This window comes from Zalophus californianus, chromosome 10 (assembly GCF_009762305.2).
Source record: "Zalophus californianus isolate mZalCal1 chromosome 10, mZalCal1.pri.v2, whole genome shotgun sequence".
Lineage (NCBI taxonomy): Eukaryota > Metazoa > Chordata > Mammalia > Carnivora > Otariidae > Zalophus > Zalophus californianus.
In genome coordinates, this window is record NC_045604.1 from 25,595,825 (window position 1) to 25,614,986 (window position 19,162).

The window sequence follows — 19,162 nt, forward strand, 5'->3', positions numbered from 1 at the left end:
ACTTGGAACGGGGCGACTTGCCGCGCGCTGTTGTGCAGCTGCGGGTTCCCCGCCCGGGCGCGGGTCGTGTACCCCCGGCTCTAGCTCTGCTCTCCCCGCGCAGCCGGCTCCCCCTCCGCCCTCGCTCGCCTCCTGCCCGCCATGGAGCCGTTGGCTTTCCCCCGGCGCCCCGGCCCGGCTCCCTCGGCCGCCCCCGCCCTGACCGCCGAGCTTGCCCGGCCCCTGACAGACGGGCTCATCAAGTCGCCCAAGCCCCAGATGAAGAAGCAGGCGGTGAAGCGGCACCACCACAAGCACAACCTGCGCCACCGCTACGAGTTCCTCGAGACCCTGGGCAAGGGCACCTACGGGAAGGTGAAGAAGGCGCGGGAGAGCTCGGGGCGCTTGGTAAGTGCGATTCCCTCTCGCTGCGCTGCTCGGGGCGGGGCGGGCGCGGGGCGGGCGCGGGGCTCGGCCGCGGACGGTGAGGGATGCAGGCCGGGCCGGGGGCTAGTGCCCTCCTCGGTGGAGGGGCCAGCATTCAGTCTGCGCGCGCGCGTGTGTGTGCGGTGGGGGCCGGGGGTGGGGCGTGCATGGGACCTGAGAAGCCCAACACTAGCCCGCATACGATGACTGCCCAGTTAGTGAGGCGGACGGCTGGTGCAGGGTGCATAAAAGATGCATAGTGTCCTGTCTTGAGAAGACTCCCTACAGAAGATGAGACTTAGGTTGAATTTTGCTTGGAGCGTACTATCCAAAAGAGTGGAATGGGAAGAGGAAGTAGAAGGTGCCTGATCTTAGTATGAGTTTAGTAAATGATAAATGAGTGTGTGCTTGGATGAATGTGTGAGGTCCAGTTCCTCAACTCAGTTCTTATTATCTGGCAGCCCAGCCTACATGGAGATCTGCACTGGGGTGGGGTGGAGTGGAGATGGGCTTGACACTTAGGTCCTTTCTGGCTCTAAAATTGACTCCAAGTTTCATTAGGATGGATTTTTTATTCTGGGAAATGTGAAACCAGGCTCTGGTGCAAAGTCTACTGTGTCCCAGGATACCTTTGGGTTTTCAGCCTTTTCAGAAAGATGTCCAGTTAATGTGGGGTCGGAGGACATAGGTAATAGTAGTAGTAATCTGTGAGAACTGAGCAATTTATTGTATCATTATACTCAGTTTCACCTTCTACAAAACTGAAAAAAAAACAACACAGCCTCCCTCCCAAGCTGCTATGAAGATTGAATGAGCGACAAATGTGAATTTAAATTGATCCTGATACACAGAAACTGCAGTAAGAACCGATATTTATATCTGGAAAGGCAAATCCTGAAAGGGTAGCAAATTTGCCAAAAGTGAGTTAACAAACATGTGTTTAACGTGCATAGGAATCACCTGGGGTGCTTCTTTTGAAATACTTCTTCTCTGGTTCCACATCCAGAGGATTTTATTCCAAAGTCTAGGATGGGTCAGATAACCTGCATTTTTTTTTTTAAGATTTTATTTATTTGAAAGAGAAAGAGTGAGAGAGCACAAGCAGGGGGAGCAGCAGAGGGAGAGGGAGAAGCAGGCTCCCCACTGAGCAGGGAGCCCGATGCCATGCGGGGCTCCATCCCAGGACCCTGGGATCATGACCTGAGCCAAAGGCAGACGCTTAACCAGCTGAGCCACCCAGGCGCCCCCCACCCCAACCTGCATTTTTACAAGCTTTTTAGGGCAGGTGGTCTAGGGACTGTTTTGCAAAATTCCGTTGGGTGCTGTTTATGAGACATGCGTGTGTATTTGTGTGTCCCTGGTTTACCCCATGGGCTGTGGGACCGGTGGCCTTCCCAGATTGTTTGCTTTCGCAGTCAGTAACTGGTTTGAAATTCAAGAAGTCATTTCATTGGTGAGGGAGAGTGGATGCTGGAGAAAGGGAGTGGATTATGGCCTCATCAATAGGGCCGAGTATGTTTTTCCTGCTAAGGCCTGGCACTGTCCCCAGTTGCCTGCTGCCAGGTTACAGCTATTGGGCAATCATGTACTTCCTGGCTTTCCTTTCTTTCTCTTTCTCTAAAATGTGAGGGCCCAGTGAGGCTCCAGGCTTGAGACTGCTGGGCTCAGGCTTTGTCAGGGGCTTAGCTGTAAAACAGCATGTGCCTCTTGTTGACGGACAGACTGGGTTGGGGGCCTGGGGTGGCCCAGGAACTGGGAAATTGAGATTGAAGTTGAGATCCCATCAGACTCTTGACCTGGAGCACTGTGTGTGTGTGTGTGTGTGTGAGAGAGAGAGAGAGAGAGAGAGAGAGAGAGAGAGAGAGAGATCTCATTGATTCTGGAATGAGATAAACCAGCTTTCAGTTTTCAAACCTCAGTGGCTGTAGGTAGGGATTCCAGCTCTTATTACATCAGAACAGAGAGAATTCAGAAGGTACTCCCCAGCCTCCTGCCTCTCACTGTGTGCAGGGAGCTAAGGTCAGTAGGCATGGGGCCACCCTGATCCACAGACCACCCTGTATTTCTGCAGGGAACTTCCTCAGGGTCTCCGTCCTGCTTGGAGAGTAGCTGCCTGGGGGCTAATGGCTTCTCCGTTCTGGAGAGGACTCTTCTTCCTCACCCCACCCCCACTCTGGCCTCTTCACTGTCCTCCCTTAAGAGAGCTGACCTGGTGCCTCAGGATCTCCTGTGAGGGAGAGGGACATGAAAATGGCCCATGACATCCCTCAAAATGAACTGAGGTTGTTGGTGGGGGCTAGATTCAGAGGAAAGCCTGCTGCCTGGCTCCCATCCCAATATTCTCTCTCCCCTTCTAGCATTTTCCCCTTTCCCATCCTGCCTAGATGAGATTATCAGGGGCCAGATGGGACTGCCCCAAGGGAGGGGCAAGCGGGCAGGACGAATGGCTACTCCAGGAGGGCATCAAAGGAAAAACAAATATTTGCTCTGGAGCTTCTCATCTCTGAGTACATTCCTGGTATCCAAATGACACTTCCTCCTGTGACTCTCCCAGCTCCCCTGACTGCCCCTCCTCCCAAAAGAAAAACACCTGCTGGGGTCCCTGGAATGGTAGAATCCACCAAAGCCTTTGGGATGATCTGCATGGCTGTCTTCTCTCCAAGGGGTGCCATGAGGAACATTAGGGGAGACCAAGTGGATAGTGATCTGGGACAGGGATGCTTCTGTGTCTTATATATGTTGGACTGCTGCATGGGATGTCAAAACGTTTGAAAATGACCCAGATGGTCTGATTCCTTCATCGACAGATGGGGAAACTGAGGCCCAGAGAGCGGATGGGACTTGTCCCATGGCTGGTTAGTGGCATGCCTGCAACACAGGCTCCTGACTTGACCACCCCAGGCCATGGATGACCAATACTGAGTCTTGGACGGGGAGTTGGCCTTGAGCTGAGCCCGGGCTTGCCTCTGTGTGCTTTGTCATTCCAACAGCGAGCACAAGCCGCCTTTCCCAGAGCTCCAGGCAGTGCTGAGGGTGGGAAGAGTCCCTGGGAACGAACTCCCACCCCCACATGTGCTGACTATGTTGAGGGATCCTGGATGAGTGAACTACACGACATTCCTGGGTTTGACCTCGTCAAGGAGGCTGTGTAGCTCAGAGTCAGACCGTAAGTGTTCCAGTTCAGACTCTCTTGCTTACGAGCTCTATGACCTCTGTGTATCTCCATTTCCTCCTCTGTCAGTGAAGGAATCGGACCGTAGAGTGGGCATTATAATACTTCCTACCTCCTGGGGTTCTCAGAGGATGACATAAGATCATATCGGTAAAGTGCTCAGCAAAGGAGCTGACACATACAGTGTTTATCCCAGCAAGGCTGGCTTTGACTCTCTCCTGGGGTACCCATCCTGGGTCTGTGCTGCCCTGAGCAAGAGAATGGGTTGTGCTGTGCTTCCCTAAGCCAAACCACTTTGGTCTTTGCTTTGTTCAAAGTCCTAGTCTCTCCTTCAGCCCCTGCTCCAGAGAAGGGCTCCGCCTGGCCAGCCACCAAAGTCCTCTTCTGCATGACGCTGCCCTCCCAGCCCTGACTACACCTGCCTGCTCAGCAGCAGGGAGGGAGGCTCCGGCTGCAGGCGACTCTTGTCCTTGGGCTGTGGCCAAACCACACAAGAGGACCGGGCAGGGAAGCGCCTTGCCCAGCAACCTGGCAGAGTGGGCAGGGAAGTGGCAAGGAGGGGGCGGGCACAACATGGGGCTTAGGGGAGGTGGCTCAGGTTCCCCTCATTCCCGGAGCCCATTCCTGCTCCCTGCCTGGGTCTCTGGCAGGCTTGGTGGTGAGCCACCCCCAGACCCATTCCCACTTTGCCCAGGCTAGCCCAGGCCAGCCTAACCTCTCCTCCGTTATCTAAATGGGTCATCCTCCAGCTCCTTGCCCTGCCTCCCAGACAGCAGGTGCTCCATGAAAGGCCAGAGAGGAATCAAGGATCTTGGCTCCAATTCCTGGTGATAGCTATGACCAGAGATGCCCAGCTTGCAGCCTGTCTCCTGGGACCTGAAACCAGCACCTCTAGATCTTCTTTTTCTAAGACCTGATCTGAGTTCCCGCAGGGGAGGCAGCGTCTAACCAATTGAGCCCCCAACACCCATCTCCCCGGTGTGGTTGTGGATCTCTAAGAGGGACGGGGTGCCTGGTGGTACTGCACAGCCTGGCCCAAGGCAGGGGGTGAGGCCTTCCTTTCTCCAGGGGTGGGAGGCACGGAGCCCAAGGCAGGGCAAGGCACCTGCAAGGAACTTTCGTCTTCTGAGATGGCAGCTTCTGCAGACAACACCGTTCCATCCTGATTCTGCCTTGGTGTGTCAGGGAAACTTGGCAGTCAGTGGACCTTTTTGGACTTCAGCATTTGCCATTTGCAAAAGGGGATGGGGGAATTAGTCCTGCTGTCTTTGCAAAATGGGCCAGCATCCATAGGACTTTTGCCCCGGCAGGTTAACACGGACATAGCACAGGGTCTCCAAGCAAGCCCATTCCAACAATCCTTGGCCAGCACCTTCCTGGCAGAGTAGCCAGTGACCCACTTCTGAAGAAGCTCAGCAGAAAATGCTAGAGTTTGGAAGGGAGCTTAGAGGTCCTGATATACACATTCGTGAATGGTTCCTTTCTTTCTGGCCTTTGCACAAACCTTTCTCTCTGCCTATAATGCCCTATATGCCCCTTCCCAGCCTACCCCCTTTGGCTTGGCAAACCCCACTCATCCTTCAATATCTGAGATGAAGTTTTCTCCCAGAGGTGGTTTTCCCTGCTCCCCCAGGCAAAGAAAGCTCTCATCAGCACTCCTGAAGCCCCTGGGCAGGCAGGGACCACAACTGTCCTATTCATCACAGTAGATTTAGTTGCCAGTTCTCCCACGGGACTGAGGGCCTTGGTGCAGGGACCACCCATTTTTTGTCTAAGTCTCCAACACCTAGCATAGCACCAGGCACATAGTAGGTGTTCAGCAGATGTTTGAAGAATAAATGCCCTTTCATTTTTCAGATGAGGACATTAAAACTAGCCACACCAGTTAACCACATCATTTAAGTGGCTTGTCTTGAGTTGCATGGTTCCATAGGGACAAATAATAATCAGATACCTGGGCTCTTGACCCCCACTCCACTGACCTGGCATTCACACTTATATTATCACATAATTGTTGCACCTGGGTGTCCTGCCCCACTGTAGGGTGGCCATATAACATATCACCTTAACTCGGGTACTTTTACTTTGGAGAGTAAAAGGGGTTCTATTTTTTTAAAATTAGGGTGAGCTTTTTTTTTTAAGATTTTATTTATTTTAGAGATAGAGAGAGAGCACAAGAGTGGGGGGAGGGGCAGAGGGAGAGGGAGAGAGAATCTCAGGCAGACTCCCTGGTGAACACGGAGCCGGAGGCGGGGCTCGATCCCAGAACTTGGCGATCATGACCTGAGTCAAAATCAAGAGTTGGACGCTAAATGAACTGAGCCACCCAGGCGCCCCTAAAAGGGCTCTATTAATAATTATACCAGGATGAACCAGGATTGTCTCTAGGCGCGTGGCCTTCCTACCTCTGGGAGATCCATTCAGCAATTGTTCCCCTCCTTGGCTCTGGTTAGTATATTTTAATTCTTTGAGAATGGATGCTCAACTAACTTGAATATGAGAACAAAGGTCTCTCAAATTCATCCTGTAACTGAAGTTGGCTCCACCCATACCTGGGAAGAAGGGCAGAAAATCTTATCTGGGTGTTCATCCCATCAGTCAGGGGACCAGCCAGTGACTTAGCCAATAACTACTGACTTGTGATGTGTGTTCACCAGTAAACAGTTGTTGAATGCTTTCTGTATGCCGAGCACCTTCTAGGCCTGAGCTGTTTCTATATCTCCTCTACTATGACAGACTAGCCAGCAGATGGTAAGGGGCCTGTCCTGTGGGGCAGGAATAGGTTGGGAACAGTGGCCCAGCGCCCCCAGGGCTGTGACACATCGTTCTTCTTGTATGTCACCTGCTTGGAGACTAGTGGAGGCCTGATGACATAACTTGTTTCCTTCATAGGAAGTGCCAGCCCCTGTGGTCTCCTCGGACCTAATGTGGGTAACTTGAGGTGGGGAAGTTGTCCGGGTGGAGCAGGCTCCTTGACCTAGCCCCCTGATGCCGGAACGTGAGCTAGCAGGAAGATGGAGCCGTTCACTGAGGATTAACAATCCTCACGTGGAATCATAGGCTTCATAGTTGAAAGAAATGGATCTCGGGGTTCAACATTTATACTCTCTACCGACCCAGGGACTCCTAGCCCTGCTCAGACCCTCTTTTTTGGAACCTCATTTCTTTTAGGCCTCGTCTTTGTGAGACCTCTCCCCCTAAGCCTGTGATGATTCATCTCCTTGCTGTATAGGCTTGTGTGTACACAGTTGTAATATGCCTAGTTTTTGCATACACGTGCATCTTAAGCTCTCAACTATTTCTGTTTTATTATCTAGATATGTGATTTATATATGGTCTTTTTTTTTTTTTTTACTACCTATTAATGCAATGTTTACGGCCCTTTATCTGAAGAGCTCATAGGACTTTATCTATTGTCTGATTTTTAAAACAAAGAATTTTAGAAAAGAACGAGTCCATAAAATCTCCCCTTCAGGGAGAGAACGGGGTGTGGAGAGAGGGGTGTGCAGGATTGATGCTGCAAGTTGAATCCTCCTCGTTGGAGGAGGATTCAAGGCCCTTCCTCCCCATCCCCATCCCCCTGTCCAATTCTAAGCCAGGGATTTTTCTGCTTAGCTCATCAGGGTGGTTTGGAGCACAAGGGCAGGGGGCGGGGGCGGTCCCCGAAGAAAGCCCCTGAGAGGCGGCCCCGTCCCGCGCCGTCCCCTGCAGCTGCACCGTGGGCCTCTCCCACATCTTGGGGAGCAGGCTCCATGGTGACAGGTCCCTCCTGCTGCCATTGTCCTCCCTGCCCTGCTCCGGGAGGGCACAAGAGCTGGGCCTCCCCTCTTTCAAGGATGCAGCTCCAGGGGAGGAGCAGGGCGGAGGGCACGCCATCCCTGGCCGGTTGCCGGGGCGACCGGGCCGGCCATTGTGCGCAGCTCCCCTTACGGGATTAAGGCTGTTCCGCATTCTTGTCCGATGGGGAGCGCAGGCCTGCTCGGCGCTGTCCCCGCGAGCCGGAAGCCATTGTCTGCCTCCAGAGCCTTGTGAAAGGGGGGATTAGAGGCCCCTCCCCTGGAGCTGTGGTTTCCTTTCTCCCCCGTCTCCTTCTGAACCTTGAGGGGAGGCAAACCCTCCTGGGACTTGGAATGAGAAGCAGTTTCCCTCAGTCTGGGCCTTCAGATTTTGTCACAACGCATCCGCCTCCCCTAAAGAGGAAGTCTTGAATTTACCATTCGTGTCCTTGGACGGGACTCATCAGGAACTGACCGGCCCTGTGGCACCCCCCCCCCCGCCCCCGCCCCCACCCCCACCCCCACCCCCACCCCCACCCCCACCCCCACCCCCACCCCCACCCCGCCCAGCACCTCAGCCTCCCTCGGCCTGTTGTTGCACAGAAAAGGCAACCGAGGCTCTGAGAGGGGGTGGGACTTGCTCCTCGGGACAGTGACCCCAGGTCCCCTGACTGTCCCCCAGGCGGCATTTTCCGCAGGCGGGGAAGGCTTCTTGTCACCCTCTTTCTGCCCCAGTGGCTGCTCAGTGGGACAGGGCAGAGAAAGAGGGGCTCCTGGGCTCTAAGAGTTCTGCTTGCTGGCCTGGCATCTTGGCACTTCTTTCATTTCCTGTTGCCTCACCCCGCCCTTCCTGAACCCACCGCACTTGCCAGCCCCCGGGCTAGATCCTTATATGGTGTTTGCACCTTTGCCGAGGAGACAGCAAAGCCCAGGGGACTCTCACTGTCTGGTTGGTTGTTGCTAAGAGAGGGACATTCCTTACCTAGACTGAGGGGACTGGTGTGGGGTTTTTGTTCATAATTTTTTTTGTGGTTAAAAATATATATAACATAATTTAGCATTTTAAGCATTTTAAAGGTACAATTCAGTGACCTATTAGGTACATTCACAATGTCATGCAAACATCCACACTACCCATTTCCAAGATCTTTTCATCACCCCCCATAGAAGCTCTGTACCCATGAAACAATAGCGCCCCCCACCCCACTCCCACCCCCACCACCTCCCTGGGAATCGCTGTTCTACTTTCCGCCCCATGCTTTTGCTTATTCTGGTTACCTCCTATACGGAGAACAGGGCCACCTGGGTGGCTCAGGTCATGATCCCAGGGGCTCCCCGCTCAGCGGGGAGTCTGCTTCTCCCTCTGCCCCTCCCCCTCGTGCTCCCCTGCCTTCTCTCTCTCCCTCTCTCTCTCTAATAAATAAATAAAATCTTTAGGAAAAAAGAATCATCCATCTGTACTTGTGTGTCTGGCTTCTTTCACTTAGCATAATGTTTTCAAAGTTCATTCCTGTTTGTGCCGGTAAGTCACTGCACGACCTTGAGCAGGTCCTTTAACCTCCCTGGGTCCCAGTTTTCTCCCCTACCGGTGAGGGCGATGGAACTTTCTGGGCCTACCTCTCAGGACGGCTTGGAGGGGCCGATGTGTTAGTAACAATGCAACAGATGCTCGTTCAGCACCTCCTGTGTGCCCAGCACTGTGTGTGGCATCAGGGATCCAGTGCTGAGCAAAACCAGGCCAACCTTTGTCCTCGTGGTGTCCTATGGTAAGTTTGCTTTGTAAGTCATAAAGCATCGGCCTTACGAATGCAGGTTGTACCTTCCTTGTTCATCTGTGGACTCTGAATAAGGTCACCGGCCCATACTCCTTCCTGCTGTGTGGTCTGCGCCTAACCCAGGTGCTCCAGAGAAGGTGCTCTCCAGCCTCTCTGTCACCTACCCTGGGGCAGGATGGAATGGTTTCTCAGGGTGCACGACACTGAGGACTTTGTAACAGCTGCAGGCGGCCAGGGTCAGAGCTCCCAGAGTATCCTTAGGGATGCCTTTACCTGCCAGACCTTTCTCCTCAGTCTCCTGCATTCTCTGTTCCCAGGTGGCCATCAAGTCCATCCGGAAAGACAAAATCAAAGATGAGCAAGACCTGATGCACATTCGGCGAGAGATTGAGATCATGTCGTCACTCAACCACCCTCACATCATTGCCATCCATGAAGGTACAGAGGCAGGGCATTCGAAGCTGTGTGTGCTGTGTGTGTGTGTGTATGTGTGTGTGTGTGTGCGTGTGTGTGCGCGCGCGCGCGCGCAGTCAGAACAGAGAATACAAAGAAGTGAAAAAGACACAGGCTTTAGAGTTGGACAAAAGGTAGATTTGAAACCCAGCTGTAGGACTTTGGGCAACTAATTTAACTAGGCTCTGGGTAGGGCCTCAGTTCCTCGTTTGCAAAACGGGACAATCCCACCTACATCACAGGGTAGCTGCAAAGATCAAATTAAATGTCACTGAGTATTCACTCATGGGAGGAACTCAACAGACTGTAGGCTTTCTTGTTGTCATTGTTAGGTTTTCCATAATGGAACACTACCTCCCCAACCCAGTGAGATCCTTAGCATTCTGGGGGAGGCTGGAACACACATAGACCTGTACCTGTCTCAGGTGCGTGGAGGTTATTCTTCACCCGTCCCAAGAGCCAGGCCTCCTACAGTCTGACCTGGACTCTGAATCATTCCTGCTATGGGGCTGGCTCCCACCTTTCCTCATCTTTCTTAGCCTCCTCTTGCTCTGACATCAGTGTTGGCTTTCCACCCCATCTGCTCTCTTCCCTGTGACCCAGACAACCAAGTGAGCAAGAGAGGGTGACGAGGGAAAGAGGGGGAGCATGCTCCCACACACGCCTGATTCCAGCCTTTCCATAATATCAGTGAGCTGGAAAACCAGGGGTAGCAGTAGCAGCAGGAGGGAGGGAAGACGGCCTGTAGCTTTGCCCTCTGTCTGAATATTCCTGGTGGGAAGTCAGGGAGAAGGCTTTCCTGGGTTCTGTCCATAGGAAGACTAAGGGCACGTCCACTTAGCCACACGGAGCCCAGGCAAGTGGGTGAGGAGGCTAATTGTAGCTCTCTGTATTTCCCCAAGGGAAGAGTGGGTAGATGACAGAGTATTGGTTAAGCCAGCTTGAGCTTGGTGATTGGGCAGAGAGAGAGAGAAAGCGTGAATTCTCCCCTACACCCATACCTCCAGCTACCTCTGGGAACTGAGTCTTGAAGCTTAGGATGTGGATCCTCCTGCCCCTCAGAGTCCACGATTGTAGGTAGGGGTGTCACAGTTACTGTGTGACAGGCTCACCCCCTCCCCATCCATCCCCAGCCTGCCCTCGTCTTCAGGAGGTACGGGTTCGGGGGAGGCTCCAGTTTTAGGAACATAGCAGCTCTCCAGAATTTACCGGGGCTAGCTCTTGACCTCCAGTTTCATGGCACAAAGGTGGCACGCACCCCTACAGACATCTGGAGGACCACGGGAGTAGGGTCTCACCTGGGTACCCCCCAGGAGACGGGGCCACCATGCATCAGGAGCACTTGCCCGTGTGGGAGAGGAAAAGAGCACAGTTCTCCCAGCCATGTATCCAATCGCCTGGCACCCGGGATTCCTCAGGCAGAAGCGTCCTCTCTCTGCTCCTTCTCCCAGGCTAGACAGCAGTAGTTCTGGGGCTGGCTCAGCAAGCCAGACTCCTAGGACTCGTTTGACACAGAGATGTAATGTCACAGACATACACGCTCTGACCACACCTAGCCAGTTTGATGAACCAGTCCTTCCCTACACTTCTGGGCAGCTCGAGCCAGGACAAAGCCTGAGTGGCACATGAGCCGGGATGGGCTTATTGCCAGGAAGTCAAAGATGCTGAGGGTACTAGATCTCCAGCTCAGTCTTCCATGGTACTGTATAGTTTACACACCACATTCAAGTACCTTTATCCCTCTTCAGATCCTTGAGGCAAACATTATTATGGGCATTCTTTTTCAAGTTTATGCACGAGGATGCTGATCATAAATATAACAGTAGGCACCATTTATCGTGTGCTTGCTCATATGTCAGACCCCATGCTAGCTTGCTCAGCCAGCCCCGGAGCTATCCCTGACTTCTCTCTATGTCTTCCCCAGGCCTGTGAGGTTACCATTATATCCCGCTCTTCAGATGAGGAAATTGAGGCACACTGGTTGAGTAACTTGCCAAGGTCACCCGGCTAGTCAGTGATGGGGCCAGGATTCAAACCCCAAACCTGAATTCTTACTGATGTATCTGGACGAGATTTGCCCACCATCCCAAGGTACAAATTACCAGATTCTGAGCCAGAGGACATGACTTAGTCTCATCCCTCGATGTTCTTGCCTTCCTGGGAATTTGCAGGCTGGTTTTAAGAATCCCCAAAAGCCTGGGGTGCCTGGGTGGCTCAGTAGGTTAAACGTCAGACTCTTGATTTTGGTTCAGGTCATGATCTCAGGGGCATGGGGTCGAGTCCTGTGTCAGGCTCTGTGCTCAGCACGGAGTCTGCTTGTCGGTCTCCCTCTGCTCCTCCCCTTGCTCTTTCTCTCTCTTAGGTAGATAGGTAGGTAGGTAGGTAGGTAGGTAGGTAGATAGATAGATAGATAGATAGATAGATAGATAGATAGATAGATAGATAGATAGATAGAAAAATGGAAAGAATCCTCAAAAGCCTGAACTTGCAAAGAGAGGGAGCATAAGCCAGTTCCCTTGGCCTCACCTCGTGGCTCCTTCAGCAGCCCTGTTCCTGCCCTTACTCGCCCCTGTCCCATCCCGTGAGCAGATATCACTGCAGGAAGGTCCTGTCTGGTTTGGGGCCAGCGGGGGGTGGGGGGGCAGCACACTCTGGAAAGGCCTGACAGTCCCACCTTGCTCTGCCACAGTGTTTGAGAATGGCAGCAAGATTGTGATCGTCATGGAGTACGCCAGCCGGGGCGACCTGTACGACTACGTCAGCGAGCGGCAGCGGCTCAGCGAGCACGAGGCCCGCCATTTCTTCCGACAGATCGTCTCGGCCGTGCACTACTGCCACCAGGTGAGCCCCGCCCCCCCCGCCGCGTGCCCCGTCCCAAGGGGCGGTCCCTGGGGCTCTGGGACTGGCTTGCACCAGACAGAGCCACAACCCGTCCAGGATCCCACAGGGAGACCGAGGCAGAGGCAAACTTCTGTCTGGACTCTGGGGCCTGGGGATGTTGGCTTCTCTCTCAGTGGCCCCAAGGGGTGGAAGGCTCTGTGATCCGTCCAACTCTGTTCCAATGAGATGGGTCCTCCCAGCCTACCCACGCTCCCCCAGCTTGGCCCCCTTTGTGTTGACCTCACTTTCCAGACTAGGCCTTCATGTCCTCCTGTCCCTCTTGGGGACCTCCCCCTGACCCTCTTTCCTCCCTCCCTCTTTCAGAATGGGGTTGTCCACCGGGATCTCAAGTTGGAGAACATCCTCTTAGATGCCAATGGAAATATTAAGGTGAGCGCACTTCTTTGTTTCCCACAGCTCCCCCTACCCCACCCCAGCCTTTCTGCCCTGTTTCCTTGTCAAGTGTCTATCTCTAAGCACTTAGGGGATTCTAGAAGCTCAGATTTAGATGTTGGTACCAGTAGGGAACTCAGCCATTACCCTTTCCAGTACCTCGTTTTATGGATGAAGACCTGAGGCTTCAAGATAAGGGGTGACTTACCCAAGGTCCCGTGGCAAGGGAGTGGTTGCGTCTGGGCTAGAACCAAGGTCTGCTGATTCCCCAGCCAATGCTCTTGATGTAACCGACTGATAGGAGCCTAGATCTAGGGTCAGCTTTTGAATGCGGTCTTGGGCCTGGCAGGGAGAGAGGGCCATGGCCTCGGTTCTCCCCACCTGCCTGCACGCCTACACACACATATTAACCTGCTGCCATTCGGTAGCCCTTTTGGCACTTTCCTCCATAGACCAAGCACCCCAGCACCAGCTTTCTGCCTCCTGCAGCTGCTGAATTCCCACGCCTAAATAGTTAAGCTGAGGTCCGAGAGGTGCTGATGGCATAAACTCAGATCTCAGGGATAGAAGGGGGAAATGACAAGAGCTGGCCCCTGCAGGTGCCTGGGAGGGCTCCGACCCTGCACTAGGACAACTCCTCAGAATCTTCCTGAACCCAACACACAGTCCCTTCCCTTCAGTGGCCCTTGAACCCATGCCCTGAAGTACCCTGGCACTGAGTTTATTCCCCCTTACCCAGCCAATTCCCAGAGCAGGTGGGGCTTTCTTTGATGCTAAGCAGGGGGAGGGGAGGCAGAGCCAGGAAACTCACATAACCAGACAGGCACGAACTTTCCATCTGAACCAATCATCTGCCTCTTTATGGGCTTCAAATGGTAACTGCTTGATAAGAGGCCAATAAAACCATAAACGAAGGAGCCAGAGTTTCATAAACAGCCCCTCCCCACCCTGGGCACCCATGACGCTCTGCTGGGGGTGAAGAGGCAGGAAGCAGCAGGGCATTGACCTCTGCTTCTATCTGAGGTTAGCTGGGGGAAAAAGTCTCTCTGGGGAATGAGAAGATAGGCCTGGGGCCTCTCAAGCCCTTGGTATCAGATGGCTCAGGGAGTCCTGCAAGAAGATTCTTCCTTTTGGGCTCTAACCACAGCCCTGATCTTTGTTCTGACTTCACCCTTGCTTCTTAGCTATATTGGCGTGACCCCGCGTTCCTGCCACTACATTCCTGCCCAGCTATGGGCAGAGATGAGCCCTTTGCTAGGAAGGGCCGGCCAACCCTTGCACGGTAATCACTAATGGGGCTGGCTGGCTTCGGAGAGCCATGGTGTTGGCATGAGCAGTCGATTCTCTCCCTACACTTCCTTCAGTCACTAAGTGTCGGTTGAGTCCCATCCTTGGGTCACACCTGTGCTAAGAGCTGCAGGAGGGGTAGGGGCAGAAGGAGGTGAGCATGGGGAACATGCTGACAGGGTAATAGGAGGAGGGAGACTGAGGAGCAGGGACTACCGCCAGCCATTGGAAGCGGTGGGGCTTTGTGGGAAAAGGAGGTCTCAGGGAAGGTGGGCTTGCCGGGTGAGGAGGATGTTTATAGGCAGGAGAGTGCATCCCTGGAGTGGGGGTCCGGCATCTCAGCCAAGGGGCCGGGGGAACGGGGAGGACCCCGGAGCCTCCACACACCTAGGCATTCCTCACTGACACAAGCTCCGCAAGGTGCTCTCTTGCAGGGCCTGAGCTGTGTTGTCTGTGCCATGGGGGGCAGGGGTCCCGGCCCCCTTTCCCTCTGCGAGGGCCTAGATTTCCCTGGGATCTGCAGAGGGGCGGCCCGAGAGCTACGGAACAAGCCAGGCCTTGGCATGACCCCCGCCTGTGTTTGACCCACTCCTGCAGATCGCGGACTTCGGGCTCTCCAACCTCTACCACCACGGCAAGTTCCTGCAGACGTTCTGTGGGAGCCCCCTGTACGCCTCGCCCGAGATCGTCAACGGGAAGCCCTACACGGGCCCGGAGGTGAGTGTCTGCTCTCCACCCACAGCCTGCCTCCACCACTGACGGTGCCTCTAGATTTTCTGAGAGAGATGGGCTGGCTTTCCAGTTCTTCCCCTCTTCAGAGCACAGAACTCCACCCCCACCCTCCACACAAAAGTCGGGACTTGTCAGGTCCTAGCAGGAGCAGCAAAACTGGGCCGAGAACTTAAGTCTGCTGACTCCCCAGTCTGGTTTTGTGCCCCCTCACCTTCCTAGTTGCTGTTCTCTTTCCTGGCACCTGGCTAGGCTCCCTGAGAGCTGGCCTCTCTCATCACCACCCCATCCTGCCCAGAAGGGATGACCTCAGCACTGCTGTCGCTGGCAGCCACCCCTCCTACCTGCAGGGGACGGACAACACCTGTTCCCCTGAACCTCAGTCCCTCTACAGCGTCACCCTCTTTGCTCCTGGGTCCCAGAGGGAGGTGGTCCTCAGATGCCCCGGCCCCCTGAGTTCTCCAGCGTGTACCCCTTTCTTCTCTGGTGTTGCTGGATGCCCTCCAGCTGGTAGCATTCAGGCATCCTCGCTGACCCTCTCTCTCTTTGTCTCTCGCTCCCTAGGTGGACAGCTGGTCCTTGGGTGTCCTTCTATACATCCTGGTGCACGGCACCATGCCCTTTGACGGGCAGGACCATAAGACGCTGGTGAGACAGATCAGCAACGGGTCCTACCGGGAGCCGCCTAAACCCTCCGGTGAGTGAGAGGTGCAGGTGTTGTCCTCCAGGCCCCGTGTGTCCTTCCCTTGTTCCTGAGGTGGGCACCAGGCAGGAGCAGGGAAGTGAAGAGGCCCACCCCCCACCTGCTGTCTTCTCTCTGCCTCCAGGGTCTGTAACTCCCAGAGGGGAAGTGCATCCCTTCTCTCCGGTATGGGCATGCTGCCTCATACTTGGAAAGTGCTTCTGATGGTTTAACTTGGATCCTCTTTGCTGCAGTCACCTCATTCCCGACTGCTCTAGGGCTCATCCTTAGAAGTCTCTTTGTCCTTTCACGTCTGGTGGAGAGGGCAGGAAGAAGGGTGTGAGAACCTTGGTTTACTCTTGAGCACAGCCTCTCCCCTCAGGGTTGCATTTCCGGGAGGAAACACCAACGTAGAGCAAGGCTAAAGAAGAGGCCCTGGTCCTGAGGGGCCGAGGGAAGGAAGGAGAAATGGGCAGTCAATCCCAGAAAGCTGGAGACTATGGGGAGCTGGCCGGGCTGTGGCATCTGCGCGCCCAGGTGGGACTAGACGCATCTGACACAGGGGTGCGCGGTCTTAGCGCAGATCAGGGTGAACCAGTGAGAGGGGGCTGCAGGGTGCCCATTCCCATGGCTGCCAGTCTGAAGCCCCGTCTTCTGTCTTCCAGATGCCTGTGGTCTGATCCGGTGGCTATTAATGGTGAACCCCACCCGCCGAGCCACCCTGGAGGATGTGGCCAGTCACTGGTGGGTCAACTGGGGCTACGCCACCCGTGTGGGGGAGCAGGAAGCTCTGCACGACGGAGGGCGCCCTGGCAGCGACTCTGGCCGGGCCTCCATGGCTGACTGGCTCCGGCGGTCCTCCCGCCCCCTCCTGGAGAACGGGGCCAAGGTCTGCAGCTTCTTCAAGCAGCATGCGCCTGGTGGCGGCAGCGGCGGCGGCAGCATTGCCCCAGGCCTGGAGCGCCAGCATTCACTGAAGAAGTCCCGTAAGGAGAACGACATGGCCCAGTCTCTCCAGGGGGACCTGGCGGACGACCCCTCTGTTCGCCCTGCCAGGGGCAACCTCAAGCTGCCCAAGGGCATTCTCAAGAAGAAGGCACTGCCCTCTTTGGAAGCGGCGAGGGAAGACCCTGAGCCCAGCCCAGGCCCCGCAGACGCAGGACAGGCTGGCCCCCTGCTCCCCAGGAAGGGCATCCTCAAGAAGTCACGGCAGCGGGAATCTGGCTACTACTCCTCTCCTGAGCCCAGTGAGTCTGGGGAGCTCCTGGATGCAGGGGACGTGTTTGTGGGTGGGGGCTCTGAGGAGCAGAAGCCCCCCCAAACCTCAGGGCTGCCCCTCCATCGCAAAGGCATCCTCAAACACAATGGCAAGTTCTCCTGCACGGCTCTGGAGCTTCCAACCCCCACCGCCTTCGGCTCCTTGGACGAACTGGCCTCCCCTCACCCTCTGGCCCGGGCCAGCCGCCCCTCAGGGGCTATGAGTGAGGACAGCATCTTGTCCTCTGAGTCATTCGACCAGCTGGACTTGCCTGAACGGCTCCCCGAGCCCCTGCTGCGGGGCTGTGTGTCTGTGGACAACCTCATGGGGCTTGAGGAGCCCTCCACAGAGGGCCCTGGAAGCAGGGGCCTGAGGCGCTGGTGGCAGGACCCCCTGGGGGATAGCTGCTTTTCCCTGACGGACTGCCAGGAGGTGACAGAGGCCTACCGACAGGCACTGGGGGTCTGCTCCAAGCTCAGCTGAGGGTGGGGGGGGGAGGGTGGGCACTGCCCGGCCCTGGGCAGGTTCTAAAATGCAGCTGGCTGCACCCCGAGGGGACACTGCCACGTCCCCCACTCCCAACACTAGCCTCCTGGCCAGGAAGGCTGAGGTGGTTTGCAGTTGAGCCCTAGGGAGGGCTAGATGGGAAGTGGGCAAGTAAAGCACGTCGAGGGAGGGTTCAGGTCTTCAGCCCTGGGGAACAGAGAAGACAGTAGAGGGGAAGCTAGTAGAGGGGAAGCTAGCAGAGAGCGAGGAGAGGAAGGCGTGGGGCCAGTCCAGGTGGCCCCCTTCCTGTTCACACCGTAGGGCCACAGGCGTCAGGAAAGAGCACTCTCAGAGCCTGTCTCTTTTCTTGCACTGAGTAAGTTTTGTGCATGGTGACTTCCTGCCAAGGTGGGGATGGAAACTCTCCCCATACAGGTCCCATCCCCACCTGCCACTAAAACTGGAATGTGGCACCCCCTCATGTGCCCGGGGTGTCCTGGGAATGGTCTTCTAGGGGGTACCCATCCTGATTTATCTCCGCGGTAAGAGAACACAACCTCTATCTCCTCAAAGGTTCTCTCCCCTTTCCCACCCTCCAAACCTGGCCCAAGCCTCCGGGAGTCGGAGTTGCTGCTAGGAATCTAGAAGACTTGAAAGGGCTCAGGCTGCTGCTATTAGATTTCATCTCATGGGGCCCAGATTCCCCTGGACCCCACCTTGGACCTCGAAGACTCTAAACATCTCTGGCCTCCAAGCTGCTCCTGCTACTGAGAATGGATGTGTTTATTACTCTGGGCTTTTGGGACCCTGGAATGCCCTTATTTATTTTTATGTGTTCAGCTCTCTGTCTTTTAAAAAAGCTGTTTTCAATAATGTGAATACTGTGTTCTGGGAAAATCCACTGTGACGTCTTAAGTTTTGTGAACAGGGAGATCTTTCTGTAATGATTCCCTACTGATCATGGAGGTGGGGGGCGGGTAATCAATCCGCATGTCCTGCTGCACTGTCAGGAGGGCCTCTGGCTCCCTGGCTCCATGACTCCTGACTGTGTCTACCCGATGGTCCCTCTTCCTTCCTCTGTGGCCGGAAGGGACCACTCCATTAAAAACCAGAACCGTGATTGGAAAATAGCCTCTGTTGTTCTGTTGGGGCACGTGGGGCGCAGGGGTTTGAGCCTCCTCTTAACCTACACTCCCTCTGGGCTGTCACAGGTGGGATCTGGAGCACCTGCTTCATAAAAAAAAAAAAAAACCACAACCACCAAAAAGCTCAGCTCTTAGCTCCCAAAGGCTCCCGTGAGACAGCCCTCCGCGGCTCTGGCCCGTTAAGCAGGCGGGGGAGCCCTGGACGGACGTGCCCAGTTTGGCACTAAAGGAGGAGTTGGGTTTGGTGGATTATACAGCCCCGCCCCCACCCTCCCGCATCTCCCACCCCTCCCCCAGCCTTCTCCGTGCCCGGCAGCTTGAAGACACCACCCCACCCCCCCTCCGCCTTTATTCTCTCCCTCCAAAGAAATCCCCTTTCCTCCAGTGCTGGGCAGCTGCTACCCCTCTGGCCCCTCGCCGCCCGCCTCCTCCAGGAAGTAAAGAATGCTTGGAATGCCCCCCCCCCCCCGTCGGCCAGCCCTCTCAGCCCCCTGCGGAGCATTCCCCAAACGCCAGCTCCATTGAGAAACTCCCAGGCTCCGAGGGCCGGGATGAAAGGGAGGGTAAGGACAAAGTGCAGGCCGGCAGCCGGCTGGCTCCGGCTTCGAGCGAGCTCCCTCCCTCACGCCCTCCCCGCGGCTGCCATCCACCGGCTCCGGGACATCCCCAGGCCGGGCCAGCTCCGCAGCACACCTGTCCCCCTGCCAGCCAGCGGTACCTG

The 19,162-nt window shown here is 55.3% G+C and overlaps 1 protein-coding gene across 2 annotated transcripts; it reads left to right on the plus strand.

Annotated features, from left to right (window-relative positions):
* Position 1: 1 nt before the first annotated feature.
* NUAK2 (NUAK family kinase 2) lies at positions 2-18,424 on the plus strand. 2 transcript variants are annotated; one of them, XM_027613806.2, is made up of 8 exons: positions 3-387; positions 9,446-9,566; positions 12,271-12,422; positions 12,786-12,851; positions 14,739-14,858; positions 15,435-15,567; positions 16,218-16,799; positions 17,870-18,424. In XM_027613806.2, exons 1-8 carry the CDS (start codon positions 142-144, stop codon positions 18,031-18,033), a joined length of 1,584 nt encoding a protein of 527 aa, XP_027469607.2. In that variant the 5' UTR covers positions 3-141; the 3' UTR covers positions 18,034-18,424. The 2 variants fall into 2 exon arrangements, with proteins under 2 accessions (XP_027469606.2, XP_027469607.2); XM_027613805.2 differs by having other exon boundaries at positions 2-387; positions 16,218-18,011.
* The last annotated feature ends 738 nt before the right edge of the window (positions 18,425-19,162 follow it).